The 26,641-nt window shown below is 41.1% G+C and overlaps 1 protein-coding gene across 2 annotated transcripts in view; it reads right to left on the bottom strand.

Moving 5' to 3' along the window:
* Positions 1 to 269: 269 nt before the first annotated feature.
* SLC38A4 (solute carrier family 38 member 4) overlaps positions 270 to 26,641 on the bottom strand; it is a 74,541-nt gene continuing 48,169 nt past the window's right edge. For both annotated transcript variants that reach the window (XM_075014017.1, XM_075014009.1), the window contains 13 exons: positions 24,693 to 24,808; positions 20,073 to 20,146; positions 19,866 to 19,958; positions 17,041 to 17,122; positions 16,851 to 16,933; positions 16,686 to 16,744; positions 15,550 to 15,822; positions 15,349 to 15,428; positions 13,360 to 13,460; positions 12,374 to 12,498; positions 7,135 to 7,279; positions 4,363 to 4,460; positions 270 to 2,952 (listed from right to left, as the gene is read on the bottom strand). In XM_075014017.1, coding sequence (XP_074870118.1) covers positions 2,851 to 2,952; positions 4,363 to 4,460; positions 7,135 to 7,279; positions 12,374 to 12,498; positions 13,360 to 13,460; positions 15,349 to 15,428; positions 15,550 to 15,822; positions 16,686 to 16,744; positions 16,851 to 16,933; positions 17,041 to 17,122; positions 19,866 to 19,958; positions 20,073 to 20,146; positions 24,693 to 24,808 — 1,431 coding nt within the window. In that variant the 3' untranslated portion in view covers positions 270 to 2,850. The remainder of the gene's footprint in view (positions 2,953 to 4,362; positions 4,461 to 7,134; positions 7,280 to 12,373; positions 12,499 to 13,359; positions 13,461 to 15,348; positions 15,429 to 15,549; positions 15,823 to 16,685; positions 16,745 to 16,850; positions 16,934 to 17,040; positions 17,123 to 19,865; positions 19,959 to 20,072; positions 20,147 to 24,692; positions 24,809 to 26,641) is intronic.

The following is a 26,641-nucleotide window of genomic DNA, read 5'->3' as shown; positions in this document are numbered from 1 at the left end:
TTACCAACAATTGCTCAGTATTATCCTTATTTTACTTATGAAGGAAACTAATAAATAGAGACATTAGATGACTTGCCAAAGATCAGTTGGAGGCAGAGTGGAAGAATTAGGAATAGAACCAAGTTTCCTGACTCACAAGATGCTGCTCTAATCACTAGATGGCGCTGCTTCTATTTTTGATCCTTACCACATTTTACAAAAAACAAACCAGATCACAGCAACTTAAAAAATGCCAGCAGTCTTTTTGAAAAATTAATTTATTATGCATCAATATACATTTTTGTAATAAAAGTCCTCCCCAGACCTAAATATTACAATATGAACAAGAAAATTCAACTTCAGCTATCTGCAAGAAGTGCTAAATAAATTAGTCTGTAATATTGTGCCTGTCACGCAATATGTGTGGCAGTTAACTGTGTATAGTGGGAAATATGCTGTAGCTTTAATATCTGGTATTTTATAATGAATTTGAAAACTGTTTCTGAACACAGTTATGGCGGGGCAAGCTAACCACTCGGTTTTCATGGAGAACCAAACGCTGTCATGCAGTGAAAGGCAGTAGATTGCACTATTTCCCAATAGTATTTCTGGTCATATCTTTACTGCAGTTCCATTTTTAAGAGCGTGAGATTGAAGTGTTATTATACGGGAATGCATTTCTGAGTTCTAGATTAGCAGCCCCTGCAAAATTCAAATATAATTATAATTCAGCCGTGCAGTCCTTCTACATACATCTGATGTCACAGTGGGAATTTTGTGTGTGTGAAAGGTATACATTGGACACTGATGTCAAAGATACGTTCTCCATCAGTTCAATGCACTGCCCTGTTTGTATGAATCCCTTTAAAGGCCTATAACCAAAATAATATAGCTGTCTTTTCTTAGTAGTGAGCACATACATAGAAATGTGCTCCAAGCTATGAAGGTTACAGTACTTTTATATACAAATAAAATAATATACAGAAAGATATAACTCAGTTGAGACTATTTCTTTGAGATGTCAGTAGGGTGTGTGTGTGTGTGTGTGTGTACAGATAAAGCCAATTCTATATCAAATTCAATAGGTTAGTCAGACAAATCATAACTCTGCATGGCTTCAGTATGTAACTGATTTCAAATTTAAACAAATGGTGAATCGTACCCTAATTAATGTAGCTTCATTGATGCTATTGGGCCTGATTCTTCAAGCAGTTACATTTTGTATACCTCTAATCTTACTCCAACAACTTTTGATTTGCACTGGTGAGAATGGGAAGAGTGTGGGGTCTAAATTAGATCAGAACTTACCCCAAACATCATAACCTAAATAGCCAGAGCTCCAAGGATATTGAGCACTAACTAACCACCCATATAGTACATATCTTTTGTTTTGCACAACTGCCTAGAATGATAAACTTGCTCTTAAATTAATACCTTTCCCTGTGTATTGAATTCTATAGCTCAACTGTACATGTTGACTTAATACACACATATGCAAGCTAAAATCTATTAACAGTAGAAACTATCTAGATTTGTAATCTAGGGCAAAAATACAGAATTGCAGAGCAGATATTGACAATTCTTAAGAGAAGAGGGGTCTGTATTCTTGCAATATTTTATATGATGATAGTATAGTAAACATCAAAATGTCTTGTTACACAGGTAACAGGTTGGGCTTTCACAGGTATTTGTGCACTGATACATAAAAACAAACTTTTTACAGACCCAACAACCCAATCTGTTTTCTTCAAAATATTATAAAGTTTGTGACTATAAAAACAAAGAACTACACATATAAAAATCAAAAATAATGTACCATACATTAGCATTTTGACAGCTGGAGAAAAAGAATATATATAGCAAATCACAGTTTCCTGCACTGAACACATCAAATAAAAATGTATCAAACAATACTGGGTGGTGTGCTTTCACATGCCTTGTGGTCTCCTTAAATCTCTGTTATAATGGAAGACAACTTTATAGACAGAATACATCTTGTTCAGTGACCTCAGGTCACACATGTTTACAAGGATAGTTAAAAAACCCCAAACCCCACACCAGAACTGCCAGCTGCTCCCAGCACAGGTCTAGGTAATAACAGAACAATAGCTATATAGAAGTCTTATTTAAATATAGGCCCCAGTCCTGCAACTGGCTCCATGCAGGTGACCCTTGCCTCATAGGGCAGCCACCTCTGTTCAGGAGTCCATTCACTCACATCTAACTGTAAGACGGGGGTTGGGTGGGGGCACTGTTGGCATGTTTTCTTGCTTTATTTTGAATCAGGGTTCAACAGCTGTAATACACCTGACAGCTGACAGTACAGGTCACAACAAACTTAACATTCCCCTTTGTTGACTGGTTGGTCAAAGGCATCTTCTTCCTGATTCGAAAGATCAATACTTGTATTTCAGACCACCTAGGTAGCTCCTGCCCTTCCTCTCACATTCTGTCTTGCTTTAAGCTATGCCCATGTGTTTCAATTATAAAAAGGCACTTGCTAATTTTTGGACACTGCCCTGTTTTTCAACACTTTAGGAGCTGTATTTATCCAAAGAATGGGGAAAAATCTATTTTTGAAGACTATCTGCACAGTTACCCTTATTGTGCTTTTGGAAAAAAATTCACTACACACATTTTATTATAGCCTGGCTAGAAATGTTCAGCACAGGTTTTTAACGCATAAATAACTATCCCTTGTACAAAGGATTATTTAGTATTCCAGAGGGTTCTAGTGACATCACTAGTCACAGTCTTTGGAATCTTCCAATTATTAGCTAGGAATAATGCTCCCATCTAGATGTCAAGAGTCTTTCGGAACATGGTATCCAAGCATTTCCTGTCTGACACATACTTTCCCTCCTGCACAGGTTAGTGATGTTTGGAACTTGAAGAGTTGTAAATCCAGTCCAGTGCAATTAGAGTCATGCTTCCAAGCATAAAGATTATGCCAACTGTGAGAAATATCAGAGCCTGAAATTGGGGAAAAAGTTCATATTAATACAGAAATCATGTTAAGTCTCCCGGTATCATTAGGGGTCTGAACCTGTGAAGCTCTACTTGCATGGGCAGTCTTTGATAGTCCCACAGTGAACCTATCTGAGTGAAAGTTTCTCCTGTGCAGAGAACCAGTATGAAGCCAGTTCACAATGTAAATCCCTCTGCACAGCGATGAATGTCACCATTTATGAGCAAGGCTTTGCAGAATGGGCCCTAATTAACCACTTGCGAGTATTTACTTCCTTCATTAATATGAACATTAATATAATTGAAGTATTTCCTGGTTCTATGTTTAAAAATGGACATACATGATCTGATAGCAAGAATAAGCTTCCATTATTAAGTCCTTATATGTCTCAGTTTTTTAAATGTGGGAGGTGGGGTGGGACATCTGGTCACCTGACACCGAAGCAGGTGAAGGCATATAGGTAAACAGGCAGAGAGGTAATGGCTGTCCACAAGGCAGTGTGGGTTAGCAGCATTAAGTGCCCAGGAACAATGGACTGAACTACTTTGAATTGCATTGAACTCAGTTCACTTTGAAAGAAGACTCCAGAGTTTGCAATAAATGCAGACTTACTGAGCTACCATTAGGTTTGGCAGAATTTTTTGATTTCTTTGACAGGTAATATCGGTTTACTTTTAAGCATTATATGATAGTTATCCAGTTACATTTTTCCAGTAATGGGAATTACTGGGGGAATCGTGCAGGGCGTCCGATAATAATTATTTATAATAGACTTTGAGATTCAAAAAGCTAAAGCTTTATAACCACTAAAACACAAACTGTCAAATATTCAGAGCAAATATCCTTAAATCAAATGCTCATAAATCCTCGGGTTTCATTTTTATGACATTTCCTATCTGCAAATTTCAGTTCTTTTTACTGAGATTTTATTATCGCAGTTTATGCCTGTGTAAGGTAAAACTGACGTTTACTGAAATTTACCAATTAAAAGTCTAAACCTTCCAAGTCTAGCTAGAATGAATTTGTGTCTTGAGTATCCAAGAATTTTCAAACCATCTTGATTTTTCTTAATCTGGTTTGACACCCCAGTGTGGAAAACCGCAGCATTTCTCAAAAGCACCAATGTCATGAACACGACTATTCGAGGACATTAGGATTCCACTGTTTTTTTGATCGACTTTACAACCATCTTCCAGTCAGCTCCATTCTTGTGCAAAAGCCACTGTTGCTGCTCGTAATATAGCACTAAATCCCAGAGGCCTTATACAAATTATTAATGCCAATGAAGCCAACTGTAAAATTCACAAGCATAAGGTCCGCAGGATTGGGCTCATAATTGTAACAACCAATGTGAAACAACAGCTAATTGTAACAAAAGGTAACAACCCCCCTCATTTTCCCTTGACTTCACTCACCCCAATCTTCTGAGGTGACCTCAAGGGTTCCTTCTTGACAAGTCGTAGATAGAAGGCAGCAGGAAGAATGAAAATCAACATTGTGGCAGCCGATGCACCTGAACAGAAACCATAATTGACTTCTGGTTAATATGTGCAGCATTTTACAGAACAGAAAATGTATTTGCAATGATAGCTACAGGCTCAGCTAGAATTCAGATTGCACAAGGGTTTTCATGGTAACACCATGTTTTCAGTTAGTTATAACTTTCTTACATTTGCATCTTTCTGACTGAAACAAAGGATCCCCTCTAGGGGCAAAGAACAGAGTACAACGGAGTTGTCATTCCTTTGGAAGTCATCATATGCTTTTTCCTATAACAATCTGATTTCAAAAAGGAGCTGCGCATCAGAGAGGCCAGTGACTTTGGACTGTCAAGTTTTCCTCCTTGTTTATTTAGAACAACTAAAAGACATTATCTTTATCCTAATAGGATTATTCACAACATAGCAGTGTAGTGGTATTTCCCAAAATGCACATATTTAATAGTTCAAGTCAGATTCGTTCAGTGAGTAATAGATCCCAAGTTCTGGACAGGCTGGTCTTTTAATAACTGTCAAGGTTCTCCCCACTATGATTTAACTTATCATACAATTATTGATATTTATTTTAATTGCATTATAAAAGTAATTCAAAATAGAACATTTTCTAATTTATAATCTACAGTAAAACTCTTTCATATCCAGCAGCCCTGGGACCCAGAGGTTGCTGGATATTCAAATATTCTGGATAATAGAGAGTTATACCTAGCAATGCATAACACTAAAGAAAAACAAAGTTAGGTATTAAGAAACAATGAAAAATGTAAGCAGACTACTTTATTTACTAAAAACAGTAGTACTGTATGCTCAAAACATAAACTGTATTTGCTGTATTTATTTATATTTACTTTCACTATATTGTACTTAAGGAAAATGTAAGGAAAATGTACTTATAGTTAAAATGCCTGTTATTTGAGAGTTCTGGGTAATAGAATGCCAGATATGAAACTGTACTATATATTTTAGAGCGTGTCTGTCTGTGCTACATTTACTCAAAAACTCTTTAATCATAAAAGCCATGACCACGAAATTTGGCATGCAGTTTCCTCTTACCCTAACTTCAACCAAGGTCAGGGGTTGCTTGTGCCTGGAGAGGGACAGGCACTATCAGGAGGGATGACATACTGCAGACTCACTGTGTAGGGCAGCGAGTGCAAGGAACAGCCATATTGCACAGTGATCACTGGGGACAGCCACAGCAGGAAAACAGTGTCTCTCCACCCTGCTGGGAGAGGTAAGTGCCCCTCTACCCCAATCCTGCTGCTCAGAGTGTTGTACAGTGGGAGCCCTGCTGCCTCCCCACAGCTCCCCACACATTTACCCCCCAAATCATCTGCATAAACCACATTCATTTTCCTTTTATTTTCCATACAGAAAAATACTCTTATTTTACTTGAATAGCCAAGCAACACTGGGAAATCGCTAGTACAGGGGTGTCCGACAAGTGGCTGGCAGGCAAGAATCTGGCCCGCGGAGCCTTTTTACCTGGCCTGCGGGGCTGGCTGCTGTGGTGGCACCAGCTTCTGCAGGGTCAGTTGCCATGGCAGGGCCAGCTGCTGTGGAGCTGGCTGCTGTGGGGCTGGTTGCCACAGAGCTCTGGCTGCTGGGGCATGTAGCTGCTGGCAACCCCAGGGGCAAACCCCTGGCTGGGGCGAGAGGCCAGCAGCAGAGTACTAGCAGCAGGAGCACTGAGCCACCGCTGGCTCCAGGGGCGGGGGACAGAGCCTCGGCTGGGGTGCAGGGCTGGTGCCAGAGTGGTTTAGGGTTGTGCGGGAGTTTAAGCCTGGGGGTGGGCCCGAGACAGTTTGGGACTGCAGGGAGGGGGGTGGTGTGGCTTAGACTGGGGGAGGTGGGAGGTTTGGGGCTGTGGGGGGTTTAAGGCAGGGGCTAGGGATGGTTTGGGGCTGCGGGGGGCGGGGTCTAAGCCTGGAGGCTGGGGGAGCAGTTTGGTGCTGTGAAGAGTGGGGGTGGTGGTTTGGGACTATTTTGTGTTCAGACCCCCTGCCCCTGTCCCCTGGAACACATAAAAAATTGCCATGTGGCCCTGGTTGAAAAAACGTTGGACACCCCTGTGCTAGTATAATAAAAAAAGAGGCCACAAACTATTAAACTGTACTGGTAATTCTCCGCAGTGACAAAGAATTTCTTGGGAGCAGATTTTTAGACCAGTCAAAAACATATAAAATGAAAAGGAGACCAGTAGTATAAATGCAGGGGAAAACTTCCTCCAGGAGTATTTGGATTGCCTGACTCCTTAGCCAATGCATTCAAACTGACAGAAAACATACATATGTGTGCATGTGCACATATGAGTTAGAGGGCTCAGGGGAAAAAGCCTTTTTCCTGATTTTTTTTAATCCAGACTTGGAAATTCAATACCTCTTGACCAGTTCTATAGGTGGGGGAGCTTCTTAATGCTCAAATTTGAAATGAAACTTGTTGATTTTTTTTTTTTTTGTTCTCTGTCACTTCTTACGCAGGCTGCCAACTAAAATCTGATCCCATTTAACTTAGTTGAGTCATTTGCAGGCTCTTCTTTTTCTTTTAACCCTTCCAGTACAAAATCAGTAGTAAGTGCACCGAAGCTACTACATGGTAAACTAGACAAAATTCACTTCCAATACAGGAACATAAACCACTCTCTTCTGATGCAAATTAACATAGTAAACTGAAAGTATTCATGAAACCTACCGATGAATCCAAAAATATCTTTAATAGCAGGCACAAAAATTACAAGTGTGTTAGTAAATGCAAGAATTACTGCTGCGATCAGGAAATGCCTTATCCAACTGAATGCCCGCTTGGGAAACAACAATGCAGTGACGGATGAGCGGATCTGTAACAGGAAAAATAGAAGCAGAAGATAGTGGATTTTGCAACTTATTGTTCCTTTAACGTCTGTGCTAATTTTTCAGTGAGAAATTTTAAACAAGGAATAATTCATTTTCTCCCCTTAATGTAATCTCTTTTACCACCCTGCCCTAGTTTTGAGCCCTGGGTTCACAGCTGATTGTGGAAACTCAAATGTTTATAGTGCAGAAGAGAGACAAGTAAACAATGTGTAAAAATCAGGAAGAAAAAAATTCTCTTCCACTAAAAGGTGCTGCTATCAGGAAAGTACTAAGAACATAACAAATGCTAATTAGCAGAGGAAAAATATATATACGTGTGTATGAAATATAATCAAATGTGTTATTTTAGGCCAAAATCTGATTCCACTGAAGTTTGTGGGAGCCTTACCACTTACTTCAGAGGTAGCAAGAGCAAACTGTAATTTTATTTCCATTTTAAACTATAAAACAAAATAAAAATAAACAGATCTGATTATTATAACGTTGGAAATTACATTTATAAGATGTGTAGAGAATGGAGTCTCTTTGTCCATTTTAACTTCATCAAAGATTTTAAGATTCTTTGCTTTTGTACCAGCAGAGATAAGTAGGTAAAAGGTCAACAGCAAAGAGCAGATAGGCTACGTCTACACGTGAAGCCAACATCGAAATAGGCTATTTCGATGAATAACGTCTACACGTCCTCCAGGGCTGGCAACGTCGATGTTCAACTTCGACGTTGCGCGGCACCACATCGAAATAGGCGCTGCGAGGGTACGTCTACACGCCAAAGTAGCACACATCGAAATAAGGGTGCCAGGCACAGCTGCAGACAGGGTCACAGGGAGGACTCAACAGCAAGCCGCTCCCTTAAAGGGCCCCTCCCAGACACAGTTGCACTAAACAACACAAGATACACAGAGCTGACAACTGGTTGCAGACCCTGTGCCTGCAGCATGGATCCCCAGCTGCCGCAGAAGCAGCCAGAAGCCCTGGGCTAAGGGCTGCTGCCCACGGTGACCATAGAGCCCCGCAGGGGCTGGAGAGAGAGCATCTCTCAACCCCCCAGCTGATGGCCGCCATGGAGGACCCAGCAATTTCGACGTTGCGGGACGCGGATCGTCTACACGGTCCCTACTTTGACGTTGAACGTTGAAGTAGGGCGCTATTCCGATCCCCTCATGAGGTTAGCGACTTCGACGTCTCGCCGCCTAACGTCGAAGTTAACTTCGAAATAGCGCCCGACGCGTGTAGCCGCGACGGGCGCTATTTCGAAGTTAGTGCCACTACTTTGAAGTAGCGTGCACATGTAGACACAGCTATAGTGTTACACAGCAATATTGAGAAGTGGTTAAGAGATCCTGAGGGTGGAAGCAGAACAGTATATGCTCAGGTATTTAAAAAAAAAACAAACAAAAACAAAAACAAAACACCCCTCCCCTGAAGCCCATATGCTCCAAATCATTCCTATCTTTTGAAACAATAGAAAGCAGATTCTGAATGAGTGGGGCAATTCAGTAGGAGCATGAATTTCTGTTAAACTTGGGAGTCTTCACATTTTAAAAAATAGTGAGAGATCTGCATTTTAGATCTTCAGGTTTAAAATAAAATATTTTGAATTTAATTTTGAAATGCTGTAAAAATTGTCGGCCAGGCCTTCATGCTGATTTATACCAGTTAAAGAGTGAGGCTCTTTCTATTCAATTAGGTACTGTTTCCGGTATGTTCGTGTGCAGCTAGTCTACAGAAACTAAGCCACTCCGTGCTGGACGGGGAAAGATGGAATGAAATAGTGAGAGAGGCATCAGACACCAGTGGGCGCTGAGCCCATGGTTATTGATGATGATGATGATGATGATGATGATGACGACGCAGTTCCACTTGAAATTAAAGCTGTATTTAAGTTTTATTGATGATTAATGCCATACAAAGTTAAATTTAAAAACTCTAAACTTTGAAGTACATTGTTTTGTAAAAGAAGAATAAGGCTAAATATTTCAAATACAGTAAAGTCTCAGAGTACTCAAGGGTTCTGTTCCACATGCCCTCGTGTAAACCCAGATTTCGCCTATGTGCGGGGTCCAGCTTTCTCCCCAGCAGAACACATATTTTGCAGCCAAGGAAGGAGCAGAAAGGTAAGTCCTGGGCTAGGGTGGCAGTTGGGGAGAGTTAAGCCTGGTGGTGGGCTGGGGCTGTCGGAGGCGGGTGGAGGGGGCCAAGCCTGGGGTGGGTTAGGGCTGCAGGGGGGTGATGGGTGGACCTGAGCCAGAGCTGTGCACAGGTGGGGAGCTGGAGCCATGCTTAGGTAGTGGGCTGGGCTGCGGAGGGAGGGGGGTTGAGCCGGAACCAGAGCCGTGCATGGGTGGTAAGCTGGGGGCAGGGTGGGGAGGTGGGGGGGTGGCCTGAACCAGAGCCATGTGGGGGTTGTGAGCTGGCAGGGGAGTTGCACCGGAGCCACGCAGGGTGGGGGTGGGGGATGGGCAGCTTGAGCCAGAGCTGTGTGTGGGCATTTTAAACCAGGGCAGGGGGCGTGTGGTGAGCTGGAGCCATGTGTGAGGGGTGGTAAGCCAGAGCCAGGAGTGGGCATGCGGGGTGAGCCGGAGCTGTGCGCAGGTGGTGAGCCGGCATGGGGTTTGAACAGGGACCGGGGAGGGTAAGAAGGAGTTGTGCCTGAAGAGTGGTGAGCTAGAGCCAGAGGTGGGGGTGGGGGGTGAACAGGAGCTATGCACGGGTGGTGAGAGGAGCTGGGGGCGCTGAGCTGGGGCCATGCAGAGCCGGGAGGGGCGTTGAGCCAGGACAGGGGAGCGAGTTAAGCACAACTGGATATCACGGTATAGGGTTTACTATAGGAATTGGGGTCAGACATGGAAGAGTGGGCTCCCGTACTTTGAGTTCGCGTACTCTGAGACCTTACTGTAATCAAAATTATAAATATTGTTCCCAGAGTTAAAAATGTGAAGAAAAATTAACTGTTGGAGTAAATTCCATGATTCATTCTACTCTGCTCATTTGATGTATTACTTCAGTAATGCTGCACTGGCTAAGTTGATTGGCCTTATAGAATAATTGGCTTTAGAATATCTGGCACATCTTTGGAGTTACCTTAATAGAGCGCTTATGACTGTGACATCTAATTGTTCAAACTTTACTTGATATTTAGGGGACTGTTATTAGAATAATTACATAAAATGCCAAAGTGTGACATTAAAAATCTAGCAGATGTGGAGTTTTTACAGAGTAATCAAAATTGTGTTGCCTTTAAGCACATTCTCCGTTGCAAAATTATCACTATGGTTAATAGTTTAACTGTGAAAACAACAGTGACATTTAACCACAGCTTGAGGACTCACTCAAAGCAAGCTGAGCTGATAACTTTGTGGCTATGTGTGCACTACACTGATCCTTCGAAAGAAGTTCTTCCAGATGAGAGCTTCCAAAAAAACTTCTTTCAAAAGAGCGTCCACATGCAAAAAAGCGGATTGAAAAAAACGATCCACTCTTCTGCTGGAGCATATCCATACAGCCCTGGCTCTTTCAAACGAATGGGCCAGGGATCGAAACATCCGGTGCCAGGAGGACTGTTCTACTGAAAAAAGGGCCCCTGGGGCGTTTACACACTTTTTTTCCTGAAAGAACCTTTCAGAAAAAGGTGCTCTTCCTCATCTGGGAGAGAAAGAAGGATGCCTGAAGAAGTGCTGCGTTTGTCCGATTTCCAATCGAAAGAGCACATTTTGTGCATAGACACGTGGTAGGATTTTTTGAAAGAGCCCCGGATTTTTTGAAAAATCTCACTAGTGGAGATGTAGCCTGTGTGTTTTTATACTGGGGTTAGATTGTAACCTCTCAAAGATACTTCTAAGAGTATATATTATATTATTGCTGTGTCCACGCTACCTCCCTACTTCGAAGGGAAGATCGTAAGTAGGGTGTGGGGAGTTTATTAATGAAGTGCTGCGGTGCATATGCAGCACGTCATTAAGCAAATTCCCCCCATGGCAACTCCGAAGTTTTAAACTTTGAAGTGTCGGCTCGCGTCTAGCCGCGGCTCACCCGCCGGTACTTCGAAGTCCCTTTACTCCTCAAAAGTCCCTTTACTCCCGTGGAGGGGAATTTGCTTACTGAAGTGCTGCACTTTATTAATAAACTCCTGACACCCTACTTAACGTCTTCCCTTTGAAGTAGGAGGTAGTATAGGCACAGCCTATATTATATTATATTATATTACATTATATTACATTACTCGAGCGGTTATCACTGCTTTATCAGCAAGTCTGCAACAATACACATTCAGGATTTATGATGTAAATTGTAACCTTGCTGAAATGCAATATTCTTTTAATTCCATCATGCAGCAGTACCCTGAAAAACCAAGAACTGCTGATAGGATCAGTTAGCAGCACAGAAACTGCTACAGGACATGATGCAGACTGTAGGAGCTCTGTCAATAACAGTGTTGGATTTGGTTTTCTATCACTAACTCGACTGACATCCCTGAAGACAATACATCCACTACTTTAAATATGAGAATACAAAGTAGGTCGGTCAATTAATCACAGTTAACTCAAGTAATTAGCTTAAAAAATTAATCCTGCTTAATGACCGTTATTTTCTCACTGTTAATAGAAAATAGAAAACCCTATTTTCTCACTGTTAATAGAATATCAATTTAAGTGTATTATTAATATTTTGGAACTATATTAATTTCAATCACAACACAGAAAACAAAGTGTACAGTGCTCATTTTTATTTATTTATTTATTACTAATATTTGTCTGAGGAAGGGTCTCTGGATCACTAACACACCAACCTCACTTTGCTAATCTTGTTAAATACAGTACACAGGAGCCCACAGATATACTTCGCAAAGGTCCTTTGGCTTTGATATGCTTCAGTTTTTAAATGTTCAGTACTTCAAGTTACCCAAAAGTACAACTATTTGTCTTAGGTGAAATAAGAATGAAAAAACAGAAAAGTCATAAAATCTCCAGGCTTAGTTCTCTTAAATGTTAAAGCATGACAAAATTAATGTAAGCATAGGTAACTACAGTCCATGTTCATAGGCTGCTCAGATTTTATCTCCAGAATCTGCATTTACTTACTGGAAAAAGGACAATGGGGACAGTCAAGGTGACAGCCATCAGCACTGCCAGGCGAACCAGCAGAAGAAGGGTATCAAAGGTGTATACTTTGGTGTATGTATGAAGTAATTCATCTTCAACTTCTCCTGCAAAAGCAAATGAAAACATGGCTCAGCTCATTCAGGTGCAAGCTATACTTTCAAAACTAAGGTTGCATAACTTAGCAAGATGAACAATGCCATGTCCCTGCAGTTGTGATCAGATACATGAACTGATTAGATCCAAAAAAATGCAGTTTTCTTTAATATCAGTCCCTCCATGGTAGAAATGTTGATGGCAATAACATTCAGGGTTTATATACGGCTTTTCATCTAAGGATCTCAAATGACTTTGCAAAATATGCTACAAAAGCTGCATCTGGGGAAACAGAGTCACAGACAGGCAAACTGACTTCCCCAAAGCCACAGAGGACGTAAATGGCAGAACTGTGTGTAGAACTCTTAGCTTTCAGTCTTGCCCCGTAGCTAAGCTGAACTGTTTCTCTAAAAGGGAAAGTGGACATGTGTTTTGGAAATACTCCACAGGCAGTACTGACTGTTCTAGGTCGTCTGCTTCTGTGTCATAATAAAGCAAATAATAAGTAAAAAGCAGTACACGTTTACGCTGAGTAGAGCAGCAGCAGCAGTAACGTATGTTCTACTATGTTTACAGACAAAGTTATACCAGGGAGTCCCTCCCTATGGCCTTCTGTACACTGAACGGTGAAGCTGGCACAGTGGTGTAGCAGTGGCTAAGCTACAGATGGATGCGCTCCATTGTATTATAAAACCTGCTGAGCATTAAGTGTACTGTCAATTTGGCTTCCTTTCATTATGCAGAAAGAGTGACTCCGACAGCATCTTGTTCACTGAATGCCTGCAGTCCTGACGATAGTCTGCAGGTATTGATGACCTCTAAAAGAAGAAAGACACGTCTACAGAGAGTATAGCTTTGACCCATTGACTCACCGTAGAAGGTAAGATAACCAAAAAGAGCAGCAAGCAGATACATGATGAGCATTCCAGCAATGGAGATGTTTGAAACGTTCTGCATCCTCTTTCGTGATCGGCTGGGTAGGAAGGGAAGAGTAACAGAGTGAATAGTTTTAAAGTCCCTATTTGTACATACCTTCCAGTGAACTACTACAAAGAATCCAAGTTATATTCTGCTAACATTGTAACTTGTTAGAGAATGCAAAGCAACTAAATCTAAATCAATATTATAACAAACTCAGCGGAGTTTTAAAGCCCTTTCTTTCAAACCTCCGCATCACACCACAGAGAATGACTCAGAATGATTTGTATATATTAATTTTTTTGTCTTTGATTGCTAACTTGATAGCATTAAAATAAAATATAGTATAACTATTTATATATTTATAAAACATCAACTTCAGGCTGAGGTTTTTAAAGTAAAAATGTATGTGCTAAAATCTAAAAGTGCCGTTTCTGACTCTGAGCTCCAGGCCTCCCATCAGATTTCCACAAAAGAATACTTGTCTGAATGCAAAATTCACTGAAGATCAGGGACCAACAGAAGAATGGTAAGGTCACTTTTTCTTTAAAATGTACATGGGTTAAATATTTTTTGCAAGAAAGTCCTGAATTAGGATTAGCTGGAAATGGCATTAAGTATCAGTAAATTTACTCCTTCAGAGCTCCACAATGCTAAGGTATGAAGTAATGTAAAGCAGCATGCATGGATGTGAGAGAAATTATTGCACCTGATTGGTTGTAGCATAAATTTGGAAGAAATAATTACTGACTAATAAGAATTCATTCAGACCACATGAGGAAAGTTTCTCCACATAAGACAGGCCTTACTCCTAAAGCCCGATCCTTCACAGCAGATCTTTTCACCTGCCTAGAGTCAGTGGGACTCCAGGGCTAGGTCTATGTGGCAGAACTATTTTGGGATACCTCGGTATCCCAAAATAGCTACTCCTTGTCTTTGAAATGTGTCTGTTATTTTGAAATATTGTTTTGAAATATAAAAAATAATGGGCACTCTGTTTCAGCATCCCTGTATACCTTGTTGCAGGAGGAGTAGGGGATGCCTTGAAATAGTGCATTATTGTGACATTTGGTGCTGTTTAGAAAGCGCCAAATGCCAAAATAGGCTATTTCGAACTACACTTGAAATAAGTTGCATAATTTGCACAGCACAAATTGCATATCTTATTTTGAATTTAGGCTGTCATGAAGGCATAGCCCAGAAGATGCAAACATGACACACAGAGGTGCAGGACTGGTGCCTCACTCATCAGGATATTTTTGGTGTTCTGCAACACTTGGAATACATAACCATAATAGAAAAGTTTCCAAATATTGCTGGTGATTGACATTCTATAACATTTCACTTCATTTCAAGAAATACTAAGATTTATTGTCTCTTAGTCTATGGCTACACTGGAAGCATCTGTCGCAGATTGCATCTATGCACAACTTGCTCTGTCAACAGAGAACTGCCGGACTGCACTGCCCTCTGATGACAGAAAGTGGAATGGCAGCTCTGTAACAGGGCTGACCGGCAACTGGAAGCCCTCTCTGTCGACAGAATTATCTACGACAGTCGACAGAGCATTGTTCCTCAAATTATTGAGGGACAAAACTGCTGGGGCAAATGCAGAGTTCTGTCGAGACTCTGTTGACAGAACGCTTTATGGGCGTAGATGGTCCCTGAGTTATGTCGACAGAAAGCCCCTTCTGTCGACAGAGCTCTCTAGCGTAGACAAAGCCTTAAGGTAAACACAGAACAAAGTAAACCTCAGATCAATAATCTTCATGAATGCTTTATCATCAATATTTGCTTATTGTGGAATGCAACAAACCATTAGTGGGTGAAGCTGTACAATATTGATTCAAGCAAGACAACTACAAAGTGATCTAATAAATGCTACTAGTTTAACTATAGAAATAGTTGAACACAGTTTTTAAAAGTAAAGTTAAGAGCCTTACTCTTTAAGTTCACTGTATATTGGTAGCACCTCAGGGTGGCATACGAAAGCAAATGCCAGGATGGGTATTGTATAGGCAGTCTGAAAAACAAAGGCATTTATTATGAATACTCGCTACTGAATCATCTGAGTTTATTGTTAGGGATATCAGTTTAGTTGTGTGGTTAATGGCGATACACAAATTCTGTGAAATCTCCCTTACCTGTGAATTAAACACAAAATATTTGGGTTGGCACATGTCATCACGATGGGCTTCATATTCCACTCCACTTGCATGTAGAGCGTCTTTTACTTCCTCAAAACCAGTAGTGTGTCCATGTGTATTGTCCAACATGAAATTCACTCTGGAATTAACAGACTCATTTGGTAACATCACTAAGTGCATTGGAACTGAGTTGTTGTTGTAGGTCCAGTTTCCAACACTATTTTCCAGGACAGGGAGAGGGCAAGGTACTTGGGACTTCTTGTAGATTACCTACAGTAAAAATAGAAAAATGTCAACACAAGATTATACCTTTGAAAAGGTGGCTTCTATTTACACCATTGACTGAAAACATTAGTGACTGAAAACTTAGTGTTTAAAGGTGGCAAGTTGTGATCACTATCACTGCCACTGCTCAGCTCGGAAATGAGCATATTCTATTAGTTCCATTACTCTACTTCCACCTTGTTTTTGTCTCATTTCCCTGTTGGATTTTGCTTTTTAGATTGTAAACTCTTTGGCCATTTCTACACATGCCACTTTTGCATGCTAATAAACGGCCTGAAATATGCTAATGAGGCAGAGATGCAAATTCTCTGCACCTCATTAGCATAAGGTCACGTGATTTGGAGTCCGGAAGACGTTCTTCCGGACTCCAAAACGCCATTTAGAAAAGCGGCCCCCGGGGGGTCTTCCGGAAGGAAGTCCTTCTTCCACAGGCCCCTACTTCCTGAAAATTTTTGGGAAGAGGAGGCCTCCGGAAGAAGGACTTCCTTCCAGAAGACCCCTCGGGGGGCTGCGCTTCTACATGGCATTTTAGAGTCCAGAAGAACGTCTTCCAGACTCCAAATCATGTGACCTTATGCTAATGAGGCATGGGAAATTTGCATCTGTGCCTCATTAACATATTTCGGGCCATTTATTAGTATAAATAATACTTCGAAAGTGGCATGTGTAGAAACGGCCTTTGGGATAGTGAGTGCCATGTACTAGCACTGTAGGGTCTTAACCAGGATGGGCTCAAAAGCTAGTAATAAATAAGTACAGGGAGACATCTGAAGTTTCTTAATTACTTAAAGAATCTCTGTGTCTTATTTCTGGTTATAGCTAGTGATATATTTTGTATAGTCACATACCACAGTGAGAAAGAAAACCATGCAGGAAAGTGAAAATCCACTCGTATAACCAAGGTAACCTTCAAGGAAAGAATTAAAAAAAAATGCAGTTAAACCACACATAAATTCAGATGGCTAGTTAAGATAAGAAACAAAATAACATTTTAAGTAAGGAAACAGTTTTACCTAAATTTTTTAGAAGGGAAAGTGGAAGAATAATTCCAACCGATACAAATATAACGAGGTAGTTACCATTCAGGTACCATTCTCTAAAGGGGAATAAACAAGTCAAATCCATATTAATCCTTTCTGCCACAGTTCATTGGAATATTTTCAATGAAGTCATAGATTGTGGCATTGCACTAAACACACGTACCCAGAATTCTCTTCCAGATGCAGAAATGCTCGGATTACTTCAGGAAGTTCATATTTAATAATAAAGAGGTAGCTTGACATTGCTGAAAAAACAAATAGATCAGCTAAGTAAAGCAGAATAATATGGTTCCAATACAGGGTCTTTATTATTATAATTCTTTAAAACAATAAGAGATACAACATACAATGCTACATATTATTTTGATAATTCAATACATACATTGATTTTAGTCAAATTTTCTGAACTATATGAACATGTGGATGAAATGAAGCAGAGTCCAGGTTTCAGAACTGGATTTCTATGTTATGGTATGTAGTCAGTTCTGTATTTTGGCATTCAAATCACTGCGAATAAACAGATGATAACTTGCCAGTGTTTCCTATTAATAAGGTAAGAGCCATATTCTGAACTATAAATAGCTTTCAGGCTTAGAATACGATAGAGTTATTACTGAATTAGCAATGCAGTTGAATTGTTATTATGCTGAAATATGCATTCTTACCCCATCTCTTTTCTTTATTATTATAAATCCTGGCTTGATGGAACTGTTTTCCTCAGAACTCTCCATTTGCAATTCTTAATAAGCTTGGTTGCCTCAACTTCTTACCCCTCTCATTCTAAACTGTCTGGGCTTGTCTACACTAGCTCCCTACTTCAAAGGAGCATGGTAAGTAGGGTATTGGGAGTTTATTAATGAAGTGCTGCAGTGCATATGCAGCACTTCATTAAGCAAATTACCCCCCGTGGCAGCTTCGAAGTGTTAAACGTCTAGCTGTGGCTCACCTGCTGGTACTGCGAAGTCCCTTTACTCCTCCACTTCATTAATAATCTACCGACACCCTACGTACCATGCTCCCTTCGAAGTAGGGAGCTAGTGTAGACAAGCCCTCAATCTATTCAACCTTTATTGTCCCTGTGCTATATTTCTCATCAGCTAAGCATAATCCCCTTTCAGTTAAACTCCTTTTGAAATCTGGGCTTCAGTAGGGAAGGGCAAAAGCTGAGACATGCATGTGGGCTTTAACAGTCATAGTTAAGACCCTATTAAATTCGTGGTCCACTTTGGTCAATTTTTTGACGAGAGGGTTATAAACATTACAAATTTCATGATTTTAGCTCTATAAATCTGAAATTTCAGGGTGTGGTAATTATAAAGGTCTTTATCCAAAAAGGAGGTTGTGAAGAATCACAAAGATATTGTATAGTAACAGAGAGGAAGCCGTGCTAGGAGAGGTTGCAGTACTGTTATCCTTACTTCTGTACTGCTTGCTGGCAGTGGTGCTGCCTTCAGAGCTGGGCAGCTGGAGAGTGGTTGCAGCTGGCCAGGATCCTAGTTCTGAAGGCAGAGCCACTGCCAGCAGCAACACAGAACTAAGGGGGGCAGGGTACGGTGTTGCCACAGTTGCTTCTGCACTGCTGCTGGGAAGGGGGGTACTGCCTTCAGAGCTGGGTGCCCAGCCAACGGCCACTGATCTCCAGCTGCCTAACCCAGAAGGCACTGCAGAAATAATGCCGACTATAGTATGACACCTTTAAAATAACTTGGGACAGGATCCCCAATTTGAGGAACACTGGTTTCCCCTGTGGCATCTGTATAGCAGAGGGTAAAAATACATGAAAGACAGATTTCATAGGGAGAGACCAGATTTCACAGTCTGTGACATGTTTTTCATGTCTGTAAATTTGGTAAGGCCCAAGTCATAGTATTCAATCAGAAGAGAAGGACTGATAAAAGCCAATCACAACAGAGAGAACTGCACCATCTTAGTGTAGCTAGTGAAGAAATTACTACATAATTGATAAGTATCTTTCACTCTGGATGGCTGAGTGTACTTGACAGCCAGATATTAGAGATTTCCAAACAGTACAAAGTTTTAAAACACTGAGCTCATACATATTTAATTTTGCAAACTAGTATTTAAATTATTTCACTCATTTGTGGTTAATGAAGCAGAAAGAGTTACAAAGCTCCCCAGCTTTCAAATACTTGATTACACATCTTTTATTCCAAGAAGAGATGAATTTAAAAAGATGGGACTCCCCAGTGAGCCCAATCCTGCAACTTTTGCTCATGTGGGAAATAACTTGGGGCAGTTATGCATGTAACAGGCTGTGTCATGTGAGTAAAATCTACTTGTGTGAATGATGGCCATGGGATCATTTAGAGAGTGAGAGCTGAGAGTGCTCAACATCTCACAGGACCACACCCAAAATAAAATGTGGTATCAAGAGATAATTGACCTGGAAAATCTATTTCAGGTTAAACCTCTCTAATCTAGAACGCTCTTGTCCGACAACATCTGTAATCAAGCATGATTTTAGTGATTTTAGTTAGCTGGATGACCACTTATCATAGGTGTGACCAAGTTTCCCATGATCCCATAAAGTTTGTTTACAGCCACCAGTTCTGGTTCTCAGTGTTCTGTGCTGTTATTTAGCTGTAATTTACTGCTAAATGTCTTCTAAGAGCCCAGCAAGCCGTGGAAGTGTTGGTAATGTGCTAGACAACATTGACATCCTGTGATCCAGCAAATTCCCTTGTCTGGCACCAATCAGGTCCCGAGGGTGCTGGATTACAGAGGTTCAGTCTGTATAAGTACCTTTTTCCTATTTTTTCAGTTAGTGTGGAGTCAAAGTAATATGACTGCCTTTTTTGTTATGCACATTTGGGGGGGGGGGCACCATACACTTTGCTGTACTCAATCCATGAGGGCATGTGCATCAGCCCAAGACAAGTGCTAGTAAAGGAAACCAGTGTGCATTTTCATTATGGTGAAAAATATTAAACTTCAAAATATTTGTATATAAGAACATGTTGCCCTTACCGCCAATATTCTGCATTATAATTGAAATAAAAGCACCATATTTTCCAGGCCATCCAAATGCCTTTTCACCTAGTTTTTCATATATTAGGGAACCTAAATGCAAAAAGAAAACATATCTGTAAAAGAGCACATTGTTAAATACAAGTAAAGAAGAAATATGTGCATGCACCATGAACATTCAGTTAACCTACAGGGACCTCTTCATACCTCCTTCTTTCGAGGTCTTCAGCAAAAGGTGAACTGAATAAAGTGATAATATTGCTACGCTGAACAGTAGGATTCTGTAAGGAAAAACAGAAATTAGGATCTTGAAGATGACAATAAAGATTCTACATTGCTTTAACAGGACACAGATTGAGTCGCTCTCCAGGAGATTAAAATGTGCATAGTCCTGAGACCAGTCTGAGTATTGGATTCACTGGATGTAATGCAGAGGTAAGCTCAGGCTGTTATTTATACATCCTATGGTAACTTGAACATGGATTTCACACCATCTGACCTTGCCTCTAGAGACTTTCTTAAACTCACTAATTCTCTGGATTTATGTTGTTCTGCGAATGCAGATTCCTGTACCCACAAAGCCTCAGTGAAGTCAACTGGACTCCACATGTGTGGATCTTGTAGGCTCCAGGACCTTAGACTCCCACCCATTCACCAACAGGTAATTTAACTCCTCTCCTTACCCAGCATCTCCAAACCATCTGAAAAACTGTATCACTACTGGCTACTCACTACGTTAAAAAATCAGAACATATGGCTGGCTGTAACCCCGGAAGCCTGATTTTAGGAGCTCATTTTTGGCAATCTCACATAATGATCAGGGAGATCAGAGAAATCTCACATAATGACCAGGGATAGTAAAGTGTATGACACTGGAAGTTTTGCATGTGGATGGCATACAGCATTTGCTTCTAAACCAAACAGGATGTGAGATACATACCTCACAGAGCTGGAAGGGACCTCAAAAGATCACTGAGTCCAGTCTCCTGCCCTCACGGCAGGGACAAGCACCATTCCTAGTAGACTTTTTAAAAACAAATCTATTTGCCCCAGCTCCCTAAATAGCACCTTGGGTTTACAAGGCGAATGCTCGTACCACTGAGCTAACGCTGATTACCTTCATTCTTCCTTCACACACTACTTCAATTCTTACTGAGTCCAAGAGCTGGTATTTTGAGAATTACTGATGCAAGATATGAATGCTTTATGTGACTTTTTTAGCACAAACATCAACCAGAAACTATCTCCTGTGGTTAGAGATGGGGCACTAGATGAGGTAGTCTCTTACTTACTACAAAGAATTCTTTTCCAACTATCTGCCTGGTGGGTCTTACTCTCCTGCTCAATGTTTAACTAATCACAGTATTCGGGGTTTGGAAAGAATTTCGCCCAGGGCCTGACTCAGAGAGAGGCTGGGACTTTTCACCTTCCTCTGCATCAGAGGGCACAGGTCACTGGCAGGTTTAAAAGATTGTAAATAGCAGAGTCTTTTTGAAAGATCAATGGAGGACTTTAGTAATTCAGCCAAGATTATCAGTCTGTTACAGGAATGGGTGTATGAGGTTCTGTGTGTTGCCATGTAAGGAGGTCAGAGTAGATGGTCCCTTTTAGTCTAACAGACCCATGAGACACTATGTTCCAGGCAGCATACTGCTAATACCTTGCCTTCAGCCTGTGTTAAGCTCTTATAAACACTGCATTGTACATATTTTGGGGGAGATATTCAAGGGTGCTCTGTGTAGTCAACTCCTCTACTAATCAGAAGATCTGTGTGAAAAATCCACAGGGTATTTTATGCTGGTCATTGCAGCATTACAGTATCAAGCCACAGCTTTCTACCCCACTCAGAAAGAAAGTGAAGTACTGGTTGAACCTTTCAAGTCTGGCACCCTTGGGACCTGCCTGTGCTGGATGAGAGAATTTGCTGGACCACGGGAGGTCAGTATTGTCTAGCAGCATTACCAAACGCTTCCACTGCTTACTGGGCTCTTAGAAGACATTTAGGGGTAAATTACAGCTAAAGAACAGCACAGAACACTGAGAGCCAAAACTAGTGGCTGTAAACAACCGTTAAAGGAACACAGGAAATTTGGCCACCCCTATGATAAGTGCTCACCTGGCTAACTAAAATCATGCCAGATTACAGATTTTGCTGGATGACAGAGTTCCAGATCAGAGAGGTTCAACCTGTACATTAAGATTCCTGAATAAGCTACACTACGGCTATGTCCACACTAGCCAAAAACTTCGAAATGCCATGCAAATAGCCATTTCGAAGTTTACTAATGAAGCGCTGAAATGCATATTTAGCACCTCATTAGCATGCGGGCGGCCGCGGCACTTAGAAATTGATGTGCCTTGCTGCCGCGCGGCTCGTCTGGACGGGGCTCCTTTTCAAAAGGACCCCGGCTGCTTCGAAGTCCCTTTATTCCTATCTGCTCATAGGAATAAGGGGACTTCGAAGTAGCTGGGGTCCTTTCAAAAAGGAGCCCCATCCGGATGAGCCGCGTGGCGGCAAGGCACATCAATTTCTAAGTGCCGCGGCCGCCCGCATGCTAATGTGGCGCTGAATATGTATTTCAGCGCTTCATTAGTAAACTTCGAAATGGCCATTTGCATGGACATTTCGAAGTTTTTGGCTAGTGTAGACACGGCCTACAAGACTAAAGAGGAACTGCGGTCTATGTAAGAATAGCTGTCTTCCAGGCAGATCCTTAGGAACATAAGTTTCTTGTGGATTTTGCAGAGTTATGGAATTTCAAGGTCAGATCCTCTGTCCCCTGCATACAGTTGCAACCCATTCCCCCATATGCGGAGAATGCAGTGAGGATACTGCTGGATTAAACTTTCTGAACTTTAGGGACTTTTCTTCCCTCATGTGGAAAAACTCACTGAAAGGGAGCATCTGGGCCATCTCTGAACAATATATTTGTGATGGTAAACACTACCTTAATTAGGAGTAGTACAGTAGTTTTCATTTGGCAAATGGAATTTTTCAACCCTTTTGAAAGGTAAAGTCACAATCTACAAGAACAGGATCTTGTATAGCAAGTCTATGCTTGACACTGAAGTAACAATATCCTCCACATACTTGTCTGCTTTTAAACAAGATTCTTCCCGACAAGAAGGGAGAATGTTCTCATTCCCAAAGTATGAAAATATGATAGCACAGAAAATGAGTTGCTGGGTGTAGAATGGGGTTTATGTCTGTTTTTTATTAGATGACACTGCTTAAACATTATATCATTCTAAGAGTGACAGTTTTTATTTCTGCCAAAGCTAACATGACTAGGCTTATGACAAGTATCAGAGGGGTAGCTGTGTTAGCCTGTATCTGCAAAAACAAAGAGAAGTCCTGTGGCATTTTATAGGCTAACAGACTTACTGGAGCATAAGCTTTTGTGGGCAAAAACCCACTTGCTGCATCTGACACAGTGGGTCTTTGCCCACAAAAGCTTATGCTCCAAGAAATCTGTTAGTCTATAAGGTGCCACAGGACAGCTCATTTTTAGGCTTATGACAGTGTTTATGCTAAATGTAAGAACTGTTAGCGATAGTTTTGAACATGCTGAACCCTAAAAGGATTTAGAGGATGCTGTAGACTTTTTTTTGGTGGTGTTGTTCAGGGCTAATATACAGTGGATAGACACAATTCCTAATCAAGTTGGTTACTACTGAACACCCAAAGGAAAAAGAGATTTTGAATGCTAGAGTTGTTTTAAAAAACTTTGGGAAGTTTCTTGGCTCTAGAGCACTCCTTTTTAAAACCAGTTTCCATTTTTGTGGGACAGTTAACTACCTGATTTGCAGGTTAGGTATTTAGCCGTCATAGTGGCAGCATCTGCGCTCATAATTAATTTCAGGCAAAAACTCTGTAACCAAAAATAGGAGATGCCATTCTCTCTCAGGACCTAAGTATACAGTTTCAAAGCCTGCTGCAGAGCTTTTATTACACAATTTCCAGAAGTCTAGAAGACTGACACAGAGAAAACTCTGTAAGCTGATCTGAAGTTTTTCTTTTTTCCACTAACGTAAAGCAGTGACCCACTCTGCATTCTAGGCTTTCTACTAAACAAAGAAGGATTAGCATTAAGGCCCACATAAACAACTAGTTTATAAAAACTAAAACAACTTGTTATAGCTGGACAACTTTTAAATGTTCTCTCTCAAACTCACAGGGGTAGCCAAGGGATGTTTCCGTCGCCACAGGGACGTCTGTTGGTGTCTATCAAAGCATATGCTATATACATACCGTATGCCAGCGACATGCCATTTCTGTCTTCAGTGGTAGCACATTTGGTAGAGGCAGACTTTACCGAGAGTGGCTGACATTAAACATTGGTAAATCTATAACCATATTTGTATTCAGCCCCTACTTCAGTTTCAGGGCTAAAGCTACATGGGCACAAAGTATTCTTCCTCCATCTCTACAGTTATCATTATAAACATATAAATAAATATATACTTGTACTAAAATAGTGGGGATGCTGTTATTTTAGAAGAATGAATTATACTGTCCTTCCAATTTGATTTTTGACTGAACAGTATAAATTCACAGCAATGAATCTAATACAAAAACAAATACTAATGACTAAATTTCCAGCAATGAATCTAACATAAAACTGAAATGAGGGTGGTTTACTATAATTAGACACAGTCTTGTAAGGGTGTTGAAATGTTTTAATTACTGGAATTACCTTAAAAAAACCTCTTCAGCTATAAAATGTGGTTCTTCACATAAACATTTGTCCCTAAGCACAGAAACACTGGTGAGAGCTCGCTAAGAAAACTCTCCCCACTTTTCTGAACCACCTTTTGAATACTTACACAAAAAGTATAATTCCTGTGTTGGCCATGGCATATGACAGCCCCAAGATGCCGCTGCCCATGATGGCATTGCTCAGGTTAAATGCTGACATTCCAAAGGAAGTGGTTCCTGGATGCTATTGAAAACAACAACCGAAAAATGGGAATTATATTGTGCTTTAATGACTGCAGTGTAAAGCTTCCTTCCTTTTTCCTTCCTCTGTTCTGTTGTCTTACTACAATGCCTGATCCAACCAACATTTTTACTAGAGGCCTAGTATGTACCATTTATTATTTGTATTACCACAGAGAGTAGGAGCCCTAGCTGTTGCAAAGGGTTTACAGCATAGATATAGAACTTCAGTTACTGACACAGTAGTATATGTTTGAACCATCAACACTGAAGCTCTTCTTTTGTCCAAATGGGGAGGAGAGTTATATCCATACTAGCCAGCAGTGTTCCCTGTAAGCTGTGCGCTAGTGCGGCTCCTCAGGAGATATTCACATGCTGCCCAGCTGATTAACAGAGTGCCCACAGCTAGGTTTTTTTGTTTCTATTATTTGTGCACATTCACCAATGCCTTGATGCACATAAAAATGTTTATTCTGCATGTATAAAAAATCTGCACATGTATGAACTAGCTGAGAGGGAACAATGCTAGCAACTGATCAAAATGAAACTTTCAGCAATGACTAGTTACCCAGCATCATTAAGAACAGTAAAATGCCATATTTTTTTGATCGTAACAAGCCTGAATAAAGAAAACCACCAACATATGAAAGTGGAAAAAATCCTAGCTCATTTACACCCATTGAGTAACTTCACTGTGCAGTGAATGACTTGTAAGTGTTATCAGATATTTATATTACAGCAGGGTTCTGGTTCAGGGTATTTGATAGGCCACAAACCCACATGAATGAACCCTTCAGAAGAAACTGTCCTGTCCCAAAAAATTAACAACAGAAGGTCCCAGTCCTCTAACAGGCCTAGATTCATAAAAGGATTTAGGTGGCTAAACCCCAGACATAGGGATCCACCTCTGGGCTAAGCCACCTAAAACCCAGATTCACAGAGCTCCCACTAGACTCCCTAAGTGCCCTTTTGTGGCTCCAAAAAGTTGCCTGGTCACGTGGGTTTCTGATGTTGGGCGTTTGCACTGCCTTCCTCCAGCTGTCCAGTGCCCATCTCCCAGAGTGATTCAAAAGCAGGGAAAGAGAAGCATTTGCCTGCCTAAGTTATAGTTAGGGATGGATTTGGATCAGGCCCCTCGTGAGGACACCCAAGCAGCTGGAATCTCCACCATAGATTTTAGACCAGTAATTAGGGTATCACTTAGGTTGTGCGAGGCTCCAGAAGGGGAGAAGTATCTGCTGCGTTTCAGGTGATTGCTCTAACCAATGTGCTGCAGGATACCCTGATGTAGAGCTCCCTCAGTCTCTCGTGTTGAAGTTGCTGCATGCTGAATAAATTATGAATCACTGGAGAATGGGGACTGGATCCAAGGTCTCTCCCATGACATCCCAGGTGAGTGCCCTGACCACTAGATTATAGAGTCATTCTTACTCACTTGTGCTCTTTGCTTTACCTCCTCCCCTATGAATCTTTAATTTTTGATCCACATTGGAACAGACACAACAGGAGAGACTGATGGAGTCCTATGTCCGAAAATCCCTTTGACCGAAGAGGGAGCCCTCCATATTCTTACAGAAACAGCATAGGTACCTGACTCCAAAGGGGTTCCTTGGCTGAGAACCAGTGGCCTCCCTGCAGGCTGGATTTAGGTACCTCTTTGCAAGAGGCAGGGGTTAGGGCACACCTTTCTGATCAGCATCTCCCATTGGCTAGCTTAGATGGCTCCCTGGCTAGCATGCTTGCTTTTGTGAATCACAGGCCAGGTCTACACTAGGAGGTAAAGTCAATGTTAGATATGCAAATACAGCTACCATAATTGCGTAGCTGGAGGCAACAC

The sequence above is a fragment of the Carettochelys insculpta genome, chromosome 1, assembly GCF_033958435.1.
Source record: "Carettochelys insculpta isolate YL-2023 chromosome 1, ASM3395843v1, whole genome shotgun sequence".
Classification (NCBI taxonomy): domain Eukaryota; kingdom Metazoa; phylum Chordata; order Testudines; family Carettochelyidae; genus Carettochelys; species Carettochelys insculpta.
The sequence above is the reverse complement of the archived record's forward strand: the minus strand, read 5'-3'. Positions and strand labels throughout refer to the sequence as shown.